We start from the raw sequence: 23051 nt of genomic DNA, 5'->3' as shown, positions 1-23051 counted from the left end.
TGGGTGTATTTTGAATCCTGGGTAATCTGTTGTTGGGTTAGTGGTGGTGGTGGGTTTTGTTTTTTTTTTAACTTTACCCTTGTGTTTATGATGCTAGCAGAATTCTTCAGTGCTTTATTCTTTACTGCCAACTTACTTCATCTACTAAGCAGTTCATGCTGCTTTAGCTTACATTCCTGGGTTTTCCAGTTTTGTTTATGAAAGCTAAGACTTACTTTGTGGCATATGGTGTGAATTGTTATCTGTACAATGTCCTATGCTAGACTGCACAGTATAATATTATCCCGGAACCTTGGAAAGCGGAAGAACAGAAGTAATGTCCAAAGACATTAGGGAGCAAATCCTGCCCTCCTCATCCAAGCCATGCTCCATGACTATGAGGAATGCTGGTCCACTTTGATTGCACTTTGATGGAGCAAAATGTTGGGGCCCAGTGCACTCAAGCCAGGTTCCCTTCACAGCATAGATATTTGCTATTCATGGACTCCCAGTGTTCTAGGGCGTGGCACAAGAAGCTGGGGGCTTTGTGTAGACCAAATAGAAATGGGCTAGTGAGAGTGTGGCTATGTCAATCAGTTAGCCACTCCTCCCATGGAAAGCACAGGAGCTGTAGAGACTCCTGTGACTCTGAGGTGTAACAGCAGCCATAGAGTAATCTAGAGGACAAGTCATCATGTTTTGCCTCTGACCTCCATAGGCTTTTATAGCTCCCAGTCCAGTTACTATGAACGTGGGAATTAGGATTTGCCTTTGTTGCCTATATTACTTTGATCTTGTAACAGATAGCCTCATAATGGTATTTAACTACCTATAAAATCATTATGGAATGAGCACATTTCAGTTTGATTAAGGCCTGAAGACATCTTGGAGCCAAAATTATATCTGTTAATTTAAAGCAAATTTTCTTCTTGCCCTCCTTTTTTCATCCAGGTCTTATCTAGATGGGAGTTTTAGGTAGACCCCTGTACACCCTCTATGCTCATGAAAAAGGTCATGAATTGTGCAGCAGCTGGCACAAAAGGCCACTTCAGAGACAAACTGGATAGTGGTTGTCAAATCACATTTAGACAGTTCATTGGCTTTTATTTCTAAATCTTCTGTTTTAATTACAGCTTTCAGAATTCAGAATACTCCAGTTAATCATATCAATGTCTAATATTTTTTACACGTGCTAAATTCCTGGTCTCCAATATCTTGTGGCAATGCATTCCACAGGCTAACTGTACAATTTCCTTTTATCACTTCTAAATTTGCTACATTTCAGTGTAATTTAGTGTCTCTTTGTTCTTCTTGGACGAGACTGAGTGTGTAACTCTCATTCTACCTTCTTTCCACTATTACTTTGTATACTTTGATCATGTCCTATCTTATTCATCTTTCTCAGGTAACAATTCTGATCTCTTCAATCTCTTATCACACCTCTTAGAACTCCCTCATTTCTCTTGTAACTTTTGGAAAGGTGTTAACCAGAATGAACACATTATTGCAGGGTATCATTGATGAACATAATGGGTGAAATCCTGATGAGGTCAATGGGAGATTTGCCAATAACTTCAGTAGGATCTGGTTTTGCCCAATGATGTTGTTATATTTTCCTTATTTTTCTCCATCCTATGCTTTATACACTCAGTTTGAAAATTTGGTACCTCAGAACTTTAATCTGGAAAACCACTGGCTCAGTTCTCTTCCCTAAATTGTTGTCAGTCCTCAAATTAGCAGTGTGGGCCTATGGGGAACATAAGCTTGTCCCAAAAGCTCACAGTCAAATTGTATTCTGGATTACATTTGTACATTCCCACTGAACCCAGTGTGGTGGAACAGATGCAACTGATGACAGAATTATTTCCCAATACTTTGAAACAAAATATCTGATTTTGACCATCCACCTGAGAATCATCTAAGAAATACCTTATATAGCATATAAAAATAAAAGAGCAGTTGTTCTGTATATAATGCAGTATGAGTGTATGTTTTTATAAAATTAGCCCCCCTAAAAATCTATGGACTTCTGGGTTTCCTCCCCGAAAATATCTAATCCATGTTCATAATCTTACCAGTTAATAATATAGTAAATAAAATGTTAATAAATCACCTGCAATTTAGACTGACAATGTGGATTGACCGCATTGATTAAATTGATTACATTTCATATATTTACAATATGTAGACACACGCCCAATTTATTTTCTGAAGAGTTCATGGAAGGTATCATTGGTTTAAAAAAACAATGGAGTAATGTTTGTGGTTGCTATCTGCAATAATCTAATGCTGACAGAGAGCAGTATTTTATTTAGTAATTAACAGTGTAAAGGGGAGAGAAGCTGTCATGTTGGTTCTTAAGCTGGGGAATGTGATGAAAGATGATATCTGCGATCTCATCCTTTCCACTTGTTTAGGATTGTCAGGATGAGAAATGTCAGCATTATGAAAGCTCAGCTCTGCTCTTGATATGATAAAACCCTTCAAAAGCCAGTCTTTCTCCCCCTCTCCCCCTCCTTTCTCCCTCTCCCTGCACTTGCTTTTTTATTTATCCTGTTTTGTTAGATGGCAGAAATATAATTCTTTTCTTTCTTCCTATTATAAGCCACCATTTTTGTTTTATTATATGTTTCACAACCCCTAATGCCCCACTGAAAATTACTTTGTTAAATGACAGTGTTTCAAAGCCATGAATCCTTTCCACCATTCCCTCGGAGGTTTGAAACAGTCAACAGACTGTAAAGAATAAATAATAAAAAAGTATTGATTATTTTGATGACTGTGAGATTCAATTAAGTATTAATTTTGCCCTCCAGTGGACCTATCAAGGTATTCAAAAGGGAGGATTCAGCTCAGCTAAATGCGTGCTGAGTGCTTCAGCCTTAAATAGGGAGAAAATGTGTTTACCTACAGTATTTGAAGAAGAGTGCATTGATGCACAGAGTCCAATATTTAAGTGCTGTGCAAATTAAGCCCTGGTGACAGTGACATTGTTTTCAGCGATATGAGTATTGACTAAAGAAGTGCATTTGATGACAGCTTAAACTATTTGTATTGATTAACATTTTCATAGATTATCATGTGTCATATCAAATTCACTTTTCAGACATGAATACATTAAAAAAACCCAAAGGCAAACATCGACCAATGTGATGATGGGACATAGGGAACATGCTAACCAACCTACTTGCACGCTGGTCACCTGTTCTCTGCATAAGAACCATTTAGGCATGAACTTTGCAATAAATAGCTGCCAGGAAACCCAACAAGATCACTTGTTTCTTTTCTTTTTTTGCTTTTGAGGCTGGTTTCTGAGCTGCAATGATATTATGCATCTTAGTTTGCAAATGGAATAATAGAGTGTACTTGGAAATAATATCTGACCCCAAAATGCCCTCTGAATGAGCTGAAGATAAAACAGATCCAAATCATCGAGAACCAATTTAACTAATATATATGTATCTATATATATAATATTTTATGGGAGTATAATGTCCCAAACACAAGAATAATTGCAAACACTGTGTGTAAGTATCTTCACTGATTTTATTTTTTTAAATTTATATTTGTATATGTTGCTGTTAAAATTATATATAGGCTTTTGGAACATAGTGTCCCAAAAGCAAGAATAGTTAGAACAAATCTATCTGAATGGAATGTATATGATAAAATAGTTATTTGTTGCTTTGTATTTTCACTACAAGATTTGGGTGATTAACATTGTTGTGTATGGTTTGGTTAATGTTATTCAAGTGAGGATGCTTCTTTAAATCCCTGTGGAGTATACAGAAGGTGCTACTCTTCTGTGTTGTTGGAGCGATTTTATTTTCCTACCATGTTAAGGAAAGAGGGAGGTGTAAAAACACACACAGAAAACCACATCCCACAATTAAAGCTGTGTTGCTTGTGTTGCTTTCATAGAAGTTTTTCTCCAAAGCATCCTGAATCTCTCACATGCTAGTTGAGCTTTAATAGGGTGGGGAGTAATGGAAAACTCATTGGATCTGTAATAGCTCTTCACTTGACTGCAGCCAGCAATAACAGCAGGAGCAGCAAGAGATAAGCGAGAGAGAGTGTGTGTGTGTGTGTGTGTGTGTGTGTGTGAGAGAGAGAGAGAGGGGGGTGTGGGACAGAATATACACGCACCAAAGCTGCCACTTCCCCCCCCCTCATTCTTTTTCCCCCCCATCCTAGGATCCAATGATAGCTGGACAAGTCAGTAAGCCCTTGCTGTCACTGCGGAGTGAAATGAATGCAGAGTTGAGAGGTGAGGACAAGGCAGCTACTTCAGACAACGAGCTGAATGAGCCCCTGCTTGCGCCTGTGGAATCAAATGACAGCGAGGACACTCCCAGCAAGCTCTTCGGTAAGTCTGTCTAGGTATTTCATTTCAGTGTTACCATGTTGTCCGGAAGAGCAACCCTTCCCCCCCCCCCTTTATTTATTTATTTTTTGGTTCGCTTAATTTTCTTGTAGTACTGGGGAGTAGTTTAGAGTCGGTAGGTGTGTAGCCATATGCTCTGACTTTCAACTGGGTACCAGAATGACAGCATCACATCCTGAAAACTTTAGTCAACTATGAACTTATTCCATGAAACTCTCAGGCATTGTGTATTTTCTCTTGCTTAATGGTCTCTAATATAAACACAAATAAGCGATCCTTATATGCTGTGATCTTTTATTAACATTTATTGCTTAAGTGCTGCCTCCAGCATTTCAGGCTCTCTCAGTCCCTTCTGAGGATGAAGTAAATTTAAAGAGTTGTCATTATATCTGATAAAGTGAAAGCTTGGAGAGAAAAGAACTGGAAAATGTTATAGAAAACAAAGGAGGCAATGCGGATTGTTTTCAGGTATTTTATAATTGAAATTAGACAGAAAATATTGTCTCAAAGTGTATGGAAGGACAAAAATACAGTTTTACATTGTATCTTATGGAAATGAAAACATAGCCTTTCAGGTCTATATCCAAAACAAAAGCAGGGAGAGTGGCATTTCAGAATAGACATCTGTCATTCAAACAGATGACACCCTGTAAGCCAACTCAAGCAACTGTGATCTCTAATCAGAAAAGGGAGCGGAGTAGTTGAGGCGCATGCTTGAGTGATAGATGTTGATAGATGTCTGTGATGGAACAGTACTACATGGTACATTGTGACATTTTGGTTTTACAGCAGTTGCTCCTGAAAGAGTTCCTTTTAATTATATACATTTGTGACTTCATAAAAATCTTAGCCGGAATAGCAAGGATCTTTACATTTTACAGATTCTTATAGCTGGAACTATAAGGGGAAAAGACCATGTTTACAAGGGAATGCAGTTCTGAAAGAGAGAGAAATCCCATTTTCTGAGATTCAAGTTTTGATTTCATGACCTGTACAGAGTCTGTAGCTATATTCAGGTGACCATAGCCTAGAACTAACAGAAAATGATGCTGTTTTCTTTTAAATAAGGGGTCCTTTCTTATTATTAGAAACTACTTGTGTTGTACAGAATGTTTTGTTAAGTAACTTAAGGAGCGGATGAAATAAAATGTTAAGATTTGTAGTGACCATTACAGAATGTAACATACATTTTAAGCAACCCCCCCACCATGGAAAACAGAATTTCAATTAGCAGTTTGAATATTCAAATTCCATATAATAATAATTTTAGTCCATTTCAACAATAGAAGAAATGTGATATCTAAAATTCAAGGTGCTCATAGTTGATTGTGGTAATATAAACATTTTAGATAATGTTCATGTATGTTATTTGATCAGATATTTAGGGAGCAAAAGATTAATATATATTTTCTGGATGTTGTCATTCCTTGAGATATTTTATATTTAATCTGAGATGAACAATACGTCTTTCCAGTCTGGTTTTGTTTGGTTATGTTGTATGTTTCAGATTAGGCGAGTTTTATAAGAAAGGGTGGGATGTCCCTGGAGTTTTTTCTGTATGATTAAATACCCCTGTAGAGCACCAAAGCTGTTTCTTTATAGTTGCTGCATAGAGTAAAAATAATGTACAGTAATCTTTTTTCCCTTTTGGATGGTAAATTATTAATTTTGCTTAGCTGCAAACCATAATGAAAAAGATGCAAGTGAGCATACTGTGAACAAGTACTTATTTGTTTGTTTAAGGTGTCTGCTACTCTGCTTTCATACTTTTCACAAGCTAGCACCAAAGTAAATCATAGCAGTAGGAGCAAATAATTTAACTACCTCAAAGTGAACTGGATAGTATTTATCTCGGTTTTACCTTTAAGCAGTAACCTTTGCCAGTGAGTTGTAGCTTTGGGAACATAAAAGACAGGACAAGGGCTATTCGGCAAGATGAAACGGAATGAACTTATTTAAACTAAAGACACCTGGAAGTTATTCAGCTGATGCCACACTTATAGTTTATGAAGTGATTCAATGTTTAATTGCTTTCTTGGAAAAATATGATCTACACAAAATATAGTGCTATTCTAGAGCTGCTTCTCTGTTTAGAAATGTTAATGGCATGTTAGGAATGCACACTTCGGGCCTTACTTCGTAGTCTCTTATATACTACGTGTTTGTGATTCACATAAGTTGATGCAAAAACTGGCATTCTCTGATCATTTTCTTTCATATGAAACAAAATTAGCATTCTCTGAGTTTCTTATCTAGTATTTGGTATGCGTTGTGAGGATATTTGCCAAATACCTAGTAAGGAGGAGCATTTTAAGAAGTGAGCGGGTGGGGGAGGGAGAGGGGGAGAGGGACTGGTCTATAGATGAAAGCTTCCCAGAGTGACTTTTTTCAAATTTTGGAATAATGTGTGTTCTTTGAATGACCAGCGTTTGATCTCCCTATAACTTGCTAAACTTAGCAGCTTTTCATGGGTCATATTTTCCTATAGGTGAACTGATTTTATAACATTTTGAATAGTTTAGGCACAAATAAGTGTTTTCCACAGCATCGAGAATGAATGTCTTTATTTGCCACATAGTTTTCTTTTGACAGACATGCACACCATGTTTTCTATAGTAACTCAGTGCTTGGCGATGGGAAAAATGGGAATGAGATACCTTTGGCCTCTCCCCTCTTCCTCACTCTGTTTTTTTTCCTCTCTGTGTGTCTCTCTGTCTCCCCTTATTATAATATTTCATAGTAATGGAGCAGTGGATATTCACATCTTGTTCTGGTAAATCATAGAACAACTACTATTAGAAATGTCTCTTTGCCAGCAGCAGGTCCAGTTTTAGGTGGTAGAGATACAGGATTAACATTGAATCTACTCATTTTTGGCATGTGAAGGATGTGCAGTGAATTTTTGGCCTAATCCTATTCCTCAAATATATACCAGTGACAGAGGAGGAGAAGGCACCAGCTTTTCAGACATCAGGAACACAAGTCTGTAAAGAGGCAGCTTTGTCACAAATCTTAAGCGATTTCAGTCTGAAACTCAGAACTAGGCCCTTAGCTGGTGTACCTGCCAATTTATAGCAGCTGTGGATACGACTTTGTCTTTATGGGGGAGTATTTCCTTAAAGTCATGATAAATTTGGTTATTACTTTTTATTAATTTTATTAAAAAGCCATTGCTTTTTATTTTGCTTTAGAAATACGTCCGTTCTGTAACCTTTTGATATAATGTATCTTACCTAAACTGGATCCCATAAGCTTATGTGTCTATGGACTTTTGACATCTTTAGAGAATACTGATATACAAAACTTTAAATGTTTAACTCATGCTAAACAACAGTGGCAATGCAAGGTAAGAGACGCTGCTGCAAGTGCAAACTGTCCGAAAAGGACTTTAGAGTTTTGTAACATATTACATCAGATACGATTTTGCTCAACTTACAGAGTTTATAAAAGCTACAGTTCCCGTATGAGATGTAAATCCAGATTCCATTGAGTAACATGAGATCAGGTAATTAGATATGATATTAAGTGAAACGTTATTTATGCTTGAAATACCGGAGAAAAGTTATCTCCTGTTATGACTCCTTTATGTTAAGAGCCAAATAGAAGCATAGAATGTTTAGGAAGTTATTGACTTCTTGGTAGAGTGCTGTTATTAAATCAAGTAGGTTTATGTTGTTGCAAATTAATGACACCAGGCCAAATCCTAATGTCCTTGCTAGAGGAAGCACCCATTGATGTTGATAGCAGTTTTGCCTTAGTAAGGATTGAATGAGTACTAGAGGATTTTGACAGAAATTATTTAAATCCTGCAATGTGTTTATTGATGACTTATTGTTTAAATCTCTCTGATAAAAGGGTGGGAAATGTAATTATTAGCAGTATACTGCTTCAGTGTTTGGCACGGAGAAATGGAAGCAGTATGCACTCTACATAAAAATAACATGTACAGGCTTGATACATTTCTATGAAAGACAACGGCAAGTAACTACATGGACTTCCTATAACATACAGCCTAATAATCCAAGTTCCACTGAAGGCCATGGAGTGACTGACTGATCAGACCTATAATGGGCTGGATTCTTGGTATAACTCAGTTGCTGATTATGGAGATACAGCAGGATCACATTTGCAAATTAAGATCACTTATTCAAATATAAACATTTGGTGTTTTTAGGTACCTGGAACTTTCTATGAAACTAGAGATTTTTTCAGGGAATGCAAGATCAAGCCTCATGTTCATTTAGCATAAATGTTGCTTATTTAATTTTGCAGCAGAGCAGGATGGATTGCCAACATTTATTTTATTGGCAACACTTCTTTTTGTTCAAGTAAAATCTTAGGCCTGCTTTACTGAAAGAAAAGACCCTATGTTTTTGTTTGGTTTACTAGAGTTTTGTTTTCTAATTGTGCCTTTATAGTGTGTGTGTAAGTGTGTTAATTGTATATCTCTGTAAAACAAAGGCTTTTCCCCCTCTCCATTTTTATACACTTAAAGTCAGTTTTAACATTTTGGTTCAATTTACAGTATAGTTGTGCAGAATTTAAAATTTTCTACATTTTTACATGTAACTGTGCTGGTGTATGACAGAGTTCTTATGGAACAGGATAGAAGTTAGAACAGTAATTCTGCTTTGCTAGAAAACCCACTGTAACTCTCTTCCTCCTCAGAGCCTCTCAGAGTAATGCAGAAAAACATTCATTATGTGATTTATTTTTTAAATTGTCACCCAGGTTGGTCTGATTGGAATTTATGACACAAGAGTCATTTCAGATACAAAAGATGAAGGTCTAAATTGTCTTTCATTCCTTCAGACAGTGGGCTCTGCAGGTCAGAGCTGAGGTCATTGTGAGGAAGCTCACATTAGAGTCATTAATATGGTACCTAGCTTGTAGATAAATTGCAACCTTCACTCTAGCATTGCCCTTTGTATCACTATATGTAAGAGTTCATTTCAGTGTTTCTGCTGGAACCTGTATTTTTAAAGGGAGTTTAAAACTTATATATAATCCTTCTGGACTGAAACCTTGGTAGGCCAAGGTTCTGTGTGCAGGTATATCTTCTGATAAAGTTTTAAACCCCCTTTAAGTATTGAAGATTATTTCAGGAAGATCCTTTTGACAATTTTGACGTTTTAAAAGTGCCCCTCAATATTATATAGTGTCTTTCCTCAAGTGAAAATTTCGGTCTCATAGGTCAGAATATGGGCTAGCTCCTTCCAATATTAAAAATTGAGTCTTATTTCAAGCAGTCCAACCATTTGAAAATTGTTTACTCTGCCATATGTAGGTTACTCCTTCCTTAATATCTTTTTACTCATCATATCTGTAGTAGCTTCTGCAGTGTGGATTGATGTGTTTTGTGACAAAGCATTGTGACAAATATTCATTCAATTATTAAAGTGTGTGGCCATCTTTATTAACACAAGGAGTCCCAGTGATATTAACAAAAGTTAATGATGTGCATGTTTGCAGGATTGGCTCATAATTTAGGTTCAAAATTCTACTTTTTACACATGCCTTAATAGGATTTGATATTCATTATTTGATCACTTATAAACATGATGGCTTAAAACACAATTGAAGGGACAGACTAGATTAGTTTTAAAGAATATATTGGACAAGTACATATAAAGACAGTTCTTTAAACACATTTTAAAAGCAGTCATGGACTTTTATAGTGGATTAATGTTATTATTTTTTAAAATAAATCTTATCTTTAAATAATGCTAGTGTTTTGAATCTGGTTAATATACTCCTTTAATCCCTTAATGGGGGGATGTTGCATATATTTACAGTGTATATGCTCATTAACCCTAAAGAAGATATTATGTCTACTAAAACCTGAGGAGGAGGAAAGGATGAGATAGAAAATGATTCCTTAATTCATTATTGCTATTGCAAGAAACTCAATCAGGGAAATCATACACCTATACTTAATACTAAAAAATAGACTTTCACGAAATAGGGTCTGATCCTGCTCTCCTTAGGTCCAATGGAAGCAGGATTGGACTCATGAAGAAATGTTTCAGCCTTAATCATTGATTCCCTTGATTTTAAATCAGCCCCTTATTGGTCTTTAGATATATCTGTTCATAACATTGCTTTTGAGGAGAAAAGAAGAAATTAATTTTTTAAAGGAAATACTTAGTCCTGGTATTTTAATCAGTAATGTGTTTGTAAAACTTTTGTGAGCTAAGGTTTGTATGTGTCCTGTGTGTTTTGTGAAATGAGCATCACATAATTATAATGTGTTTGTGTATGCAATGTAATTGATTACTGAAGTAAAGAGTATGTAAACTTTAACCATGGATAGTAGCTTGAATGACTTTATATCTTGAAATGCTTCATTCTTAATTAGTTGATTTTTTTTCTTCCCTCTCTTTGGCTTCTTGGGAAAAATAAGCAAACAAATTTGTTTCTTTAAAAAGTGACTTATGTGGCTGGTTGTTTCAAAGGGAATTTGGTTGTTACTAGATACTAAACAGATAATTTGTGAGAGAACTGGTATTTCCTTTGATTGAGAACCTTGCCGATTTATGTTTTGAGATTAATAATACATCAGACATTCACACATTAAAAAGAGAGCAGACATGATGAAGGAAAGGAAAGAGAATTTGATGTTTCTATTGGACTTCTTATGATTATTCAAGTCCTCCATGGGAATGAGCAATCCAGTTAGAAGAGAGGTCATATTTGCCAAAATGTACATATGGCACCACTTAACACCCATCTTGATTTTCTGTGCTGAAGAAAAAGATAGCAAAATGTTTATACCAAACTGGCACCCTATCAGGGGGCAAGCTGTATAAAGTTTCCTGCTGTCAGGTTAATAATTTTTTAAAAAAATATCTAAAGGCAGAGAAATCTGTAGGAAGCTCATAGTAACCGTTGCCTCTCTCCTGTGGATCATTTCCCTCCCCCCTTTTAATATCCTATGTATCCCTGGATTTTTGTTGTTGTTATGTACTCTGCCTAGGTTTTGTTCTTTCCTGACACACTTGTGGGTTCGTCTTTGTCCTTTTTTTTTTTTTTTTTTTTTTTGCCAAGCTTATTTTCCCGTGTGACTTTTTCTTTCTCTTTTGTGGCAGTCAGAGGGTAGAGGAAATGTTTTTTCTTTATTTTACATGCTTAATTAGCACCTCTTAGCCAATATGGGTTTTTTTAGGTTCAATCATACTTTGGATGTAAACATAATTTCTAAAAATATTAGTAGCATAAATGAAAAAATTACATCTAAATAAAAGCTAAATCGCAAAATTAGCAGTGAGTAAAAAGCAAATGAGAATAACATTATTTTCTTCACTGTTCATTTGTTGGTTTCAAAAGGGTTATCGCTTCAACAACAACAAAAAAAGAAAAGGGAAAACCTAGTGAAAATGGCTTTCTGGTTGTTAATGTAAATTCCTGCATTCTCTTTTTTGCTGTATAGAAGTCAGACTCAATAACAATATGAAACAAGGGCAGATTTGTACTGTGACATCTCCTGCTCTGTGTTGTGATACTGTTTTGACGCTATCAGAAGCAGGACTAAGCCCTTTTAGTTTGAAAGCGGAGGTCATCCTGAGAAGAATACTACTGTATCCAGGCTGGCTAAAGAAAGCATGCCCTTCTCAGAGAGACTGAAATTGGGTTTGCTTTGTAAGTATTCCAAGGATATAGGAATCTACCTAATCAAGATACAACCCTCTGAACAGGTTTATTTAACATTAAGCTACCACTTGTCTATTCTTAAATGTGGTATGAATTTCTGGTTTTATTTTTGAATTTGTAGAGGGAAGAATTTTTTTTTATCAGATGTCCTTTCTCTCTGAAAGGCAAACGATCATTTTAGACTCTGAATGGTTTATAACTTTAACAAGAAAAAAAATGCTATACTGCCAGGAACAGCCAAAAAGCCCCAAAATTTGAAAAACCTGAAAACAACACCAAATTTTTTTTTTCAATTGAATGTAATATAAATGAAAGTATTAAATACTATGACCAAAGTATCATTTAAACATGATTTTTAAAGCACAAAGTAGTATAAAATACAATGATGGTTGAAATGTTATGCATAACAAATGGGGAAATTAAAAACTCAATAGTAGTTAATATTGTTTTATTAATGATCACATATAGCTACTGTTATATGTGAAGTGGTAAAAGTGTTTCTTTAAAAATATAGGAGGAAACAGTTCAACAAATTTGTATCAAGCAGTAGAATTTATAGTCATTTCAATAAGTAGCTTTAAAAATACTCTAATGGTTCAATTTGGATGGCTATTATTAATAATAATGCTGTTAAAGTAATTTACTTTTCTCACTACATTCAGTGTATCTCAGATGAGCCCACTTTTTGAATCTCTTGCATACTTTTTAAGATACTAACTAAAACACTAATAACAGTGAGTCAATCCTACTCCAGTAAAAGACAAGGGGAAGGTTCCACTTGACTATAATGGGAAAAGGACCTGGCTTATTAAGATTGTGGCAAAGGCATCAAAAGCCAAGAAGTGAAAAATTGAGGTTTACTAAATTCTGTGAAAAACAAACAAAACTGCTTTCTCTTTCCCTTTCCACTTCATTCTCTTCTTTCTCCTTCTTCCTGTCTCCCTCTCTCCTTCATCATTGTGTGTGTGTGTGTGTGTGTGTGTGTGTGTGTGTATACATGCATTTATAATATAGAGTATGGGCATGCATATAACTCATACATAGGCCAAATTCTTCCCTCATCATCATCCTGTCTAACCCCAGTGATTTCAGTAGATTGTGCATGTTACTGACTTTTAAAAAAAATTTCATATTTTGTTTAAAGAACAAAAAAACATTGAGAGGAGAATATAAACCTTACATTATTCCTTTGAGAAACTCGAACTGCATCATGGTAAATATATCTTGAGGCATTTTTTTAATATACTAGCATTAAGATTTTATAATTATCTTGAGATATTGAGTTGTAATTATCACAGAGGAAGAAAATTCGGATTCATTCTAACCGCTCAAATAAATAGTCTCTGGACAGTTTTTTCTTTTTTCTTTTGCAAGTAATAAGTATTTATACATATCTTTTGTATAGAGAGACCATGTTTGCTTTAGAATGAGTAAACACAGGCAGCCAGATCCTGCAAGCTACTCAAGAACAGTCATTACATGTAGTTTCATTAATTTCAGTGGAACTTGCTCATGTGAGTAAATGTATGTGAGCTCTGGCCCATAGTTAGCCAGAGTGTTATATGCCATACACAGGGTTGACAAAATTCAATTTTTATTTATAATTCTGACAGATTATATTGATTATTTTAAGCATTTTTAAAATTTTTAATCAATTTAAATTTTCACAGTTATGGGAAATTAGGAAGTGGGTCAAACAATTATTGAATTACGTTTAGATTCCAAAGAGTAAAGCTTAATAACAGTTACAATGCAAACTGTCAACATCAGAGCTCAAAATATGCATGCTAAATAATCTTACCAAACTCTAATAAATTCTCAAGCTGCATTTTTCTTACTTCCCTTTTCTGTAAATTTCAGTGATTAATGAAAATAATTTCACTTTGTGTGTTCATAGGGACATTAATGTTTACCAATAATAATCCACATTTCTGAATCTTTTGCTTTTTAACCAAATAAACTATAATTTATGCATGTTAAAATCTAAAACAAAATGTATTTATTTAGTCACTATACTGTAACAACAATATTCTGGGCTCTTGTGTAAGTATGTACTTATGAGAAAATCTGGTTCTGCTCCAATAACGAACAATTGCAAAACACCCATTGACTTGAATGGAAATAAGATCTGGCCCACAGTGTGGCAGAAATTATATATAATACCAGAAATGATAACTTATTTATAACATAATAGAGTTTATGGTGTGAGGAGATTAATTATTTTAAAAACTTAGATATTAAAATCTAAGACTTCAAGATAAGTATTGTGGAAGCAAAACGTCCTTGAAAAATCATGTGATTGAGATGAAAATGAAAAAAAAGTACCATCTTAACAGTGCTTGTAAATGTACACTGTTGGTATTTCTCCTCCTTTTTTATACTTGCTTGCATTTCATATCTGGGACTGCAAGCCACAAATTTCTCCAAAGGAAGAATAAAATTTACAACTGGAAAAATTTGAACATGGAAATATTTCATCTTTTTGTTGTTTTTTATAATCCCATTTATTTGATCTGTTTAGTACACATATACACAGAGTATATACATTTAATCATAGAACATCTCCACATGAGTCATTTCAATCTTTTTTATATGACAAGGAGGAAGGAAATTCTTCTGTTAGTCTGTTTTATATGATTTGATGCATCACTTTCAGTCTCTACCTATTGTAACTACCTGGATACAGTACACTGAACAACCTTTTTAAAACAGTCACCAACAGACACAAACAAACAAACAAAAGCCACTTTAATCAGTTGGTACCACTTGCTCTTTGCTATCTCTGTGTTTTAATTAGATAATGAATATAAGAGAGAGGCCAGATGAAGCAAATCCCTTTCATTGTCTAAGCAATCCTAAATATTCCATAGCCCTGCACATCTGAAGTATTGGTTTGGATCTTAGTTCTCTCAAGCTCCCACAGTTTCATGTGAGTTGAAGATGGTCAAAGTCTCTCAGGTGATGTTTTTCACCTTTCAGGCTCACTCCCTATGGGACAGATCCTCAGCTGACGTAAAGTATCATCATTCTACTCAAGTCAGTTTGTACCAACTGTGGATTTGCCCCTATTTTTAGACTTAATCCAACTTCTAGTGAAGTGAGTGACAAAATTCCAGTAGCTTCAACAGAAGCAGAATTTAACAGATGGAAAAAAAAGTTTTTGTAATTCAGCTCAACCTTTTCTTCTCCACATCTTTTTATTGAATTTTTGGTTCATACAGTAGGATTTTTCAATGGTACTCCAGCTGAAAACAGGCTTAAACTGATAAAAACTGTTTAGTTTTCCTAAAATTAAATTTACCACTGCCTGTTTTATTTGGAGTATATCTGATAGTTCTAGTGGTATTTTGGTGTTTGTAATAGACTAGTTCAAGCGATGCATGTCTTGTCATCTGTACTGTATTAATATGGTTTTATAATGATACAATAAACTTGCAACAGTTTATGATCCATTTGAAAATTCTCACAGATTCACTGAGGGACAGAGACCTGGAAAGGAAAAAACCCAATATGTTGGCATTCGCAAAACTGATTCTGTGACAAAAATCTAGCATGACTGTGCTTTAATTGCTAAGGAATATTGATACTATTTATTGTTAAACTTTTAAGTTTAAAAAAAAATCAAGCTGGGTGGAGGAACAAAAACAGTGATGTGAGGGTCTGGAATGTACCAGTAAACTGTACTACACCTGATATTGATTTGTTATGATTAATAAATATGTTTGTATGCATTACCCATGTACTGTATCTATAATAGTGCTTTTTAGGGCAGAAGAAAATTGCTTGTTCTTTATTTTTCATTGACTGTTTTAGTAAATGATAAATAAAGAACTTTAGCAGCAGTCTAAATCCCATGAAGGTAAGACATGAAAACAGAAACTGTAGGAAATAAAAGTAATGAATAGCAACGTGCAATATATACACAACAAAATCTCAGTCGTCTTAACATTTGTAATGGTGCTAATTTCCAAGTGCTTTTTAAAATATGCTTCCACATGAGCTCTCAAAACCCATAAAAGCCTGGCATGTAAAGTAAATTGTTTGTCACTTGCTGACGACCTGCCATATTTATTGTCAGGAGAAATGGACATTAGTTGGAAAAGCAGTTGTTAAAGGCCAAACAATTTTTAAAGATGGCAAAGATGTGCAAGGGTTTTCCTTTTTCTAACAATGAGCCACCCCTTCAGACATCAAAAGACAAGATAATAAGACACTTCAAGCACAATTCAAGATTATATTCAACATCTAAAGGCTCATCTCTTGTCAGTTTGCATTTACTCTCCCAGGGATGTGATGCTTCTATCATCATTCTGTCAAGAGGAGTCTGGCAAAAGCGATGAGGGCCCCTCATTTCACACACTTAGTGTTTTTTTTATCAAATAGCCTTCGCTCATTCTGATTCAGCCAAAATGGAGGGATAATTTGAAGAAGGTCATGCACAAGTACAAAAATCTTGTATTGATTTGTGTGATTAGGAGGCATTAAAATTGCACGTTTATGTTAGTTTCCAAGATGTTTTATCAGTTTATTTAGTAATATACTTTTGCAAGATTAAAAAGTGATTTTTATAAAAAAAATGCAAAATAAGTTTGCACAAAATAAATACACATTTGAATATTTAGCAAAAATATATTTTTAAAAAGTTTAAAAGTCATGGTTAAAAATAGATTTAAAACATAACCAAACCCCATTATTGTCTTAGTTTTAAAAGAACCATTTATGGGGAAATGACTGGATGTCAGATACTGCACATGTGCAGAGATTGGATACTGGTTCCACGGAAATCAACGGGAGTTCAGAAGAGCCAGGATTTCACTATATAAGTCAAAGGGAGTTTTGCTTGAGAAAGGACTGCAGGTGTAGGTTCAGTATGGCATATGCACGATACATAGAAAGGGACACATTTCAGCGCATGGTTAGACACACGTTTGTGCAGTAAAATAGTAATTTATATGATAGTTGAATACAGATGATGCAATTTTAAACACATGTGAAGGCTCTGATCCTGCATACGGATGTTCTCATTGAGGCCCACTTTCTTTTGTGACTCTCTGCACCTTTGTGCCTTCACTAGCATATCATTGTGCAGAACTGACTCAGAGTGAAGATTTATAGTATAGCTGCAATGGACCAGATTCTCAACAGGTGTAAATTCTCATAGCTCCCTTGAAATCAAAGGAGCTATGGCAACTTACATTAGTTGAAGATCTGTCTCCTATAGGTTTGTTTATACTGCATTTGAAGACACAAAGCTGGTCCATGTCATCTGACTCAGGCTCATTGGATTCAGGATACTGGGCTGTTGAATTGTGATATAGATGCTCCATCTCAGGCTGGGGAGGATCTCAGACATCAGACTCCAGCCCAAGTTGAAATGACTACAATTAAAGGGCCTCATAGCCTGAGTCATGTAAGCTTAAGTTAACTGACACAGGCCAGCCATGAGTTTTTAATAGCAGTATGGACATACACTATCTGTTTGACTGTTTCCTCTATACATGAACAATATGACTCTATATTTGGTTATTCACAATATCTGTTGCAGTTCATTAATATTTTTTGAGTTTCTGTTTCTTTTGAGGATTTGGAGGCAGATACCTCACACAAACACAACGACTGTTTTCTCCTTCCTGTTTTATAGGGTTTAAGATAATGGGAAGGTACTAATTACTATACGAGAACATTTGAAGATTGTTTAGTCTTATAAAATACATTAGTCATATGTTGTCTTCACAGTCTCAGATAAATAGTGCTCTGCTTAAAAATGAAAGTCCATTGTTCAGTTGCTTCTGCTCTCCATGGTCCAGAATTTTACTGTGGTCAATAGACCAAATCGTTCCTACAGTCACTGGACGTTGCCTTAGGGTAACAGAGGTCCCTTAGAATTTTGATATATAAGGGAAAGTAAACTCCTGAAAAAGCTGAATGAACTTACATTGTTTTAAAATAAACAAACCAAAGTGTCTGTTCACATTCCTTAGTTTTTTAGGCTATACAATAATGTTGGCGGCTCAGTGGAATTTTTTGTTTTTTGCTTTTTGTGTTGGATGTCATGAATGAAATTTTTCTAAGGATTTGTTTGTGGTATGTCTTATATTCATGTCCTTTTAGATCTTGATGCTTTTCATTTTAGAACTTCACTATTTATTTTGTTAGGCATATAAGTAACTGACAAGGAGAGGCATGAGGATGTGGAATGGTATGAAACTGGTTTCCTTACTTCTGGCTCATTTCACATTGTAGCAGAGATAAAAGGGCTAGTTCCTGTAGTCATCATGAGTTTTGCTTGAGACAGGCTACAGGATACAAACCAGCACTTCATGGATTGGATCACACAAGTACCCTCTGCTCCTGTTGAAATCAATGAGAGTTAAGGGTGTTTAGCATCTCATAGGCTGAGAAAATCAGTGGGCGTGTTTTCTAAATTTGTCTGGACTTTCTAGTTATCCATCTTTGAGTGGTATGGCATACTGAGCCAGGTACTATAACTACATGCAGTTGGCCATATGGAAGAATTCTCCCATACTCTTTATCTTTTTGCAGCACCGAAAAGAAAAGCTAGACGGCAATAGTATTGCAGTCCAAGAGTTTTTACCGGGTTGGGAATCTCAAAGGATTCTGGAAGCTGTGAACAAATTGCCAAAAAGCTAGGTGGAATCACTACTAACCTGTTGGCAAGTTACATCGACTACTTCCACATGAAATGGTACAGTACTTATACTGTGATACAGTCACTTTTAAAACGAATGTCCTATCCTATTTCTATGTGTGTATATATAATAAATATATTCTTTCCTTATGCTCATGTAGTCCGGTAGTTGTAAAGCATCAGTTTATATGTAGGCATGTTCATTATAATAACCATCCACTATCTAATCTATTACAACTTTGTATATTAAAAAGTGCAGATAGCTATTGGAGAGGCCTTTATGTACCTATTTATGTAACTCAGTTTGGGCACATCTACACAGCAGGGTTAAAGCCGAAATAAGCTGCACAACTTGAGCTACATCAATTGCGTTGCTGAAGTCGAAATAGCTTATTTCGGTTTTTGGCTCTGTCTGCACAGTAGGAAGTCCAAGAAAGAGCACCCTTCTTACGACTTCCCTTACTCCTTGTGAAATGAGGGTTACAGAAGTCGGAGTAAGAAGTTCTCCAGCTCTACAGTATTTCAACATGAAGTCAAAATAAGTGCTTGCTGTGTAGTCATGGACTGTGTTATTTCGGAATAACATCAATTATTCTGAAATAACGCTGCTATGTAGACATAGCCTTTCTCTCCATTAAATTATTCTTGGTGTGATTTCTCTGTAGCTGTTTTAATGTTAATGTCCATCTCTTTTTTTGCTGAGCTCAGATTCAGACAAGCTAGGACAGTGGGTTTTACATTTTTTAAGCTGCCACCCCCCTTTGAATTACAATTTTGGGTTGCACTCCCTGATCTCAGGCAAAAATAAACACATGAGAAAGAATGTTTGACAGTCTACTCATAAACCTAACAGGGACCTTGATACAACTTCAATTAAATTATCTATGCCTGTAAATTTCAAATACATAGATACTTACCAATGGCACAGCCACGTCTTCCTAAGCAACACACTGTTTCTACCATATAACCATACTTCATTGCTAAGGCCAATACCTATCCTCTCCTCCATACCTCTTGGTTTTTCAGGGTGGGGGAAGGTATGTGTGTGATAGTCTCTGAAGGTGGAGCCAGTGCTGTGTGCAAAGGCTTCTGGGAGCAGAAATCTACACATCCACAGCAAATGTTGGCACTAACCCACTGGCACTGAGATGAGTGGGAAGAGGGGTGCACTCTCCCAACCCAAATGGAGGCTGGCCTGAGTCCCACAGTGTAGGGTTGACAAGAGTCACCAGGCATCGCCTCACCTGAATCTTCCCTGTGCCCCTCTAGGGGGGCATGCCCCACAATTGAAAAATCTCTGGGACCAGCATCTCCTGGAAGAAAGAGTGATATTCTCTACACAAGACTCTTAATATCATAGTGTAAAGGAATTTTTTGCAAAGTTGGAAGGGAAAATTTGACCCAAGGGCAGCATGGATTTAGTAGTGCTTGGTAAACATTATAGAAAACCAATGCAAAGCTGAGCTATATAAAAAGTTTGTATTTCTCAAGAGAAGGTTAGTCTACAACTGGACAGGATTTATTTGTCAAGCCTTTCACCCAGCTCTGATGGACAATTTAGTCCCATTTCTTTATGAACTTTGACAACTACGGATTTTTTTGAAGCTCACACTCTATTTTTGAAACAGCCTTTCCATTTTCATTCTTTCTGGGTAATTTGTCCTTTTTATTGGTGTTCATTAAGGACTGGATCCTGCAGTATTGAATTCATGAGAGTTTTGTTTTTGAGTCAGTAGAAAAAGAATTGGAACCTAAACAATTGTGTACTGAAACTTTCCTGTGATTCCCTTCCTTTTTGTTCTGTTCCTCTTTGTTATGTCCAATGGTTGGCTAATGATCACTACTGTGGGGAGTGTTGAAACCTTGTACTTGTGACTTGTCCAGAATTGTTGTTCTGCTTGATTAGCCAAACTGGTCCCATGAAAATCTTTTCTTAGGGGCATACTGAGATACATTCCCTTGAATGATATTGGAAGTACTCACTTGTAGGAATTATGCAAACACTTATAGTGTGTATGTTGAATTTGTGGCCTGCCTTATCTACTTACGTTGTGTGAAGTGCCTGTCACCTTGATACCAAAGTGCAGTTTTCTCCTTTTAAACGACCTGTTGCTTTAAGATAGCCCTTCTATTGTAACTGGTGCTGTTGCATCAGCATATATATCTCTTCACCTCAAACACAGGAAGACACCAAACTATACAGCCATATACAGTAATCCATGTTCTGAGTTCAAAACTCCAGTTGGCATCCACGGGAGTTTGGTGGGAAGACAGAGGGAAGTACATGTGATGAAGTAAATGGATAATACCAGAGAATAGGTCAAATGTTTACATGTTCAGTAATTTATATCTGAACACTGTACTTAAAGTGAAGTCATGTGTAGTCTGTTACCAGAATTGACAGTGGGATCTAGCAAATGAAATGGATTTTCCAAACTATAATACAGAGTGGTCAATATTTTCAAATGCTTATCATAGAGAAGATGGTGTAAGTAAGATTATTTGAGATTTGTCCTATTCTTAAATAGAGAAATAAAAATCTATTGGAGCTGAGTGTAAAGTCCTTATAATGGTATGGAGTATATTAAGCACAGTATGGCATTTCTGGGCTTATCTGGTGTAAGGGCTTTTATGAGTATTACTAGTAGTTCTGAGGAAGAATAACATGATGAGAGAGAAGTTAGCATACAGAGGTATAAGGTGGAGTAACCCACAATTAGTTTACACCTAAAAAAGAATTTTAGGTGACATAATTATTTAAAAACAACCTTTAATTAAAGAACTAAAAGGAAAAAAGATTCCATCTTCATTTATGCTGACTTCAAGGAATACAAAAATCTTGATCCTCCAAAGACTGTGGGATGTAGAATGACCTTTATACGCATTAATAAATGAAGTCTATGGGAAGATGCATGTATGTCCAATTAAGCACCTGCTCAGGTCCCTTTACCCTAGGCCAGATGGGCTAAATGGATATGCAAATAAGTCAATGCTTGCTTAGGTCATGAACCTGTTTTTGTAAGCATAATTCAGCCTCTGTTTCTCCATTTAATTTTTTTACACCATGCTCATCGCCTCAGTGTCACCACTCAGAAAATCCTTGTCCAACAAGCAGATAATTAAATCATTAATAAGGTTCTAGAAAACAAAATTCAATAAATAAACACAAAATATCAATCCCAGTCAGGTAAATGCAAACAGAAATGCTGTTCTTAGTCTATTGTGTAAATGCTTTCATGGGTTTTCTTTAAAGAGGAGCTGCTGTCCTGGTCTTGTCGGATTATTGAACTGACCTGTAAATAAATAATGAAACCCATGTCTGTGAAATAAAACTTTTGCATTTTGGTATCATTACTATTTTTCTTAAGTATTGTTTACTCTCTTCCTTTACACGTCCTACAGTAACTTGTACAGCTGTCTCCTCAATGGTGCTGCCAGGGTCCGGAGGGATGAGCAATGCCGTTTCCCACTGGAACAGACCACAGTGGGCATTCTGAGGCATTAATGGCAAACCAGGGTTAGTTCTGCATGTCCTCAGGTTCTAGAGCTCCCTAAGATTCAGTCTCGGGCCTTCTTAAACTGTTTGCTGGAGCTCACCTTCCCTGCCTTAAATAGAATCCCTTTGTGAAAAGAGGGCATGGAAATCTACGGCAACCTCTGGCTGTACTGTGTTTCTGCTCAGTTTTGCAGTGGGGATATGACCCAAACAGTTTCTAGGGGAAGGAGAAGATGCAGGTGGTTGAGCATATTTTTAGCACGTGGCAGGGCTGTCCATCTGTGGAGGAACCCAAGGACATCATCCAACCCAATAGTTACTTTGTATAAAGCCATCACCACCAAAGCACTTGGGAATATGTCAGAATAAAACAAAATTTCAAACCTAATAAATGGAATCCACACTGGTTAAAGTCTGAGAAATCAACCTACAGAAGGAAGAGTCTTAAAGAGGAAACAAAAGTAACAATTAGAGATGTAAAAACCCTGGCCTTTAATAAGGTTGTAATTATTTTGGTGATGGCTTTTGTTTTTAAATAGGAGTAGGGAAAGACTGAAATGAATGTCAAGAGAACTGAGTTCTTCACAATAAGACCTTTACAGTGAAAGTCTATTAACTTAAAATAAATATAATGATTGAACCTGTCAGGCTAATGGTCAAGAGGAGGTTTTCAGTTTGGCTTGGTCTTATGCTATAAGGTCTATTGATTCTGTGTCCTCTTTTTCCTTTAATCATGTAGGATCTTACCTATAGAACATCTAGCCCAGATCTACACTAGACCTAGAAGGTCAGTTGAAGGTAGGAAACTCTATCTATGTGGAATTCATGGTTCCAGTCAGCTTACCTTAAGTCGAGCTTGGCGCCGTCCCCACTGCGAGAGGCCAACAGAAGCA

The 23051-nt window shown here is 36.0% G+C and overlaps 1 protein-coding gene across 3 annotated transcripts in view; it reads left to right on the top strand.

The window, feature by feature from the left end:
- The window catches only part of POU6F2 (POU class 6 homeobox 2), a 399971-nt gene that overhangs the window by 76043 nt on the left and 300877 nt on the right, over positions 1 to 23051 (top strand). For all 3 annotated transcript variants that reach the window (XM_075921735.1, XM_075921733.1, XM_075921734.1), the window contains exon 2: positions 4174 to 4345. In XM_075921735.1, the coding sequence (XP_075777850.1) occupies positions 4180 to 4345 (166 nt within the window). In that variant the 5' untranslated portion in view covers positions 4174 to 4179. The remainder of the gene's footprint in view (positions 1 to 4173; positions 4346 to 23051) is intronic.

Source organism: Pelodiscus sinensis, chromosome 2 (assembly GCF_049634645.1).
Source record: "Pelodiscus sinensis isolate JC-2024 chromosome 2, ASM4963464v1, whole genome shotgun sequence".
NCBI classification, from domain to species: domain Eukaryota; kingdom Metazoa; phylum Chordata; order Testudines; family Trionychidae; genus Pelodiscus; species Pelodiscus sinensis.
This window is presented reverse-complemented; position numbering and strand designations above follow the sequence as displayed.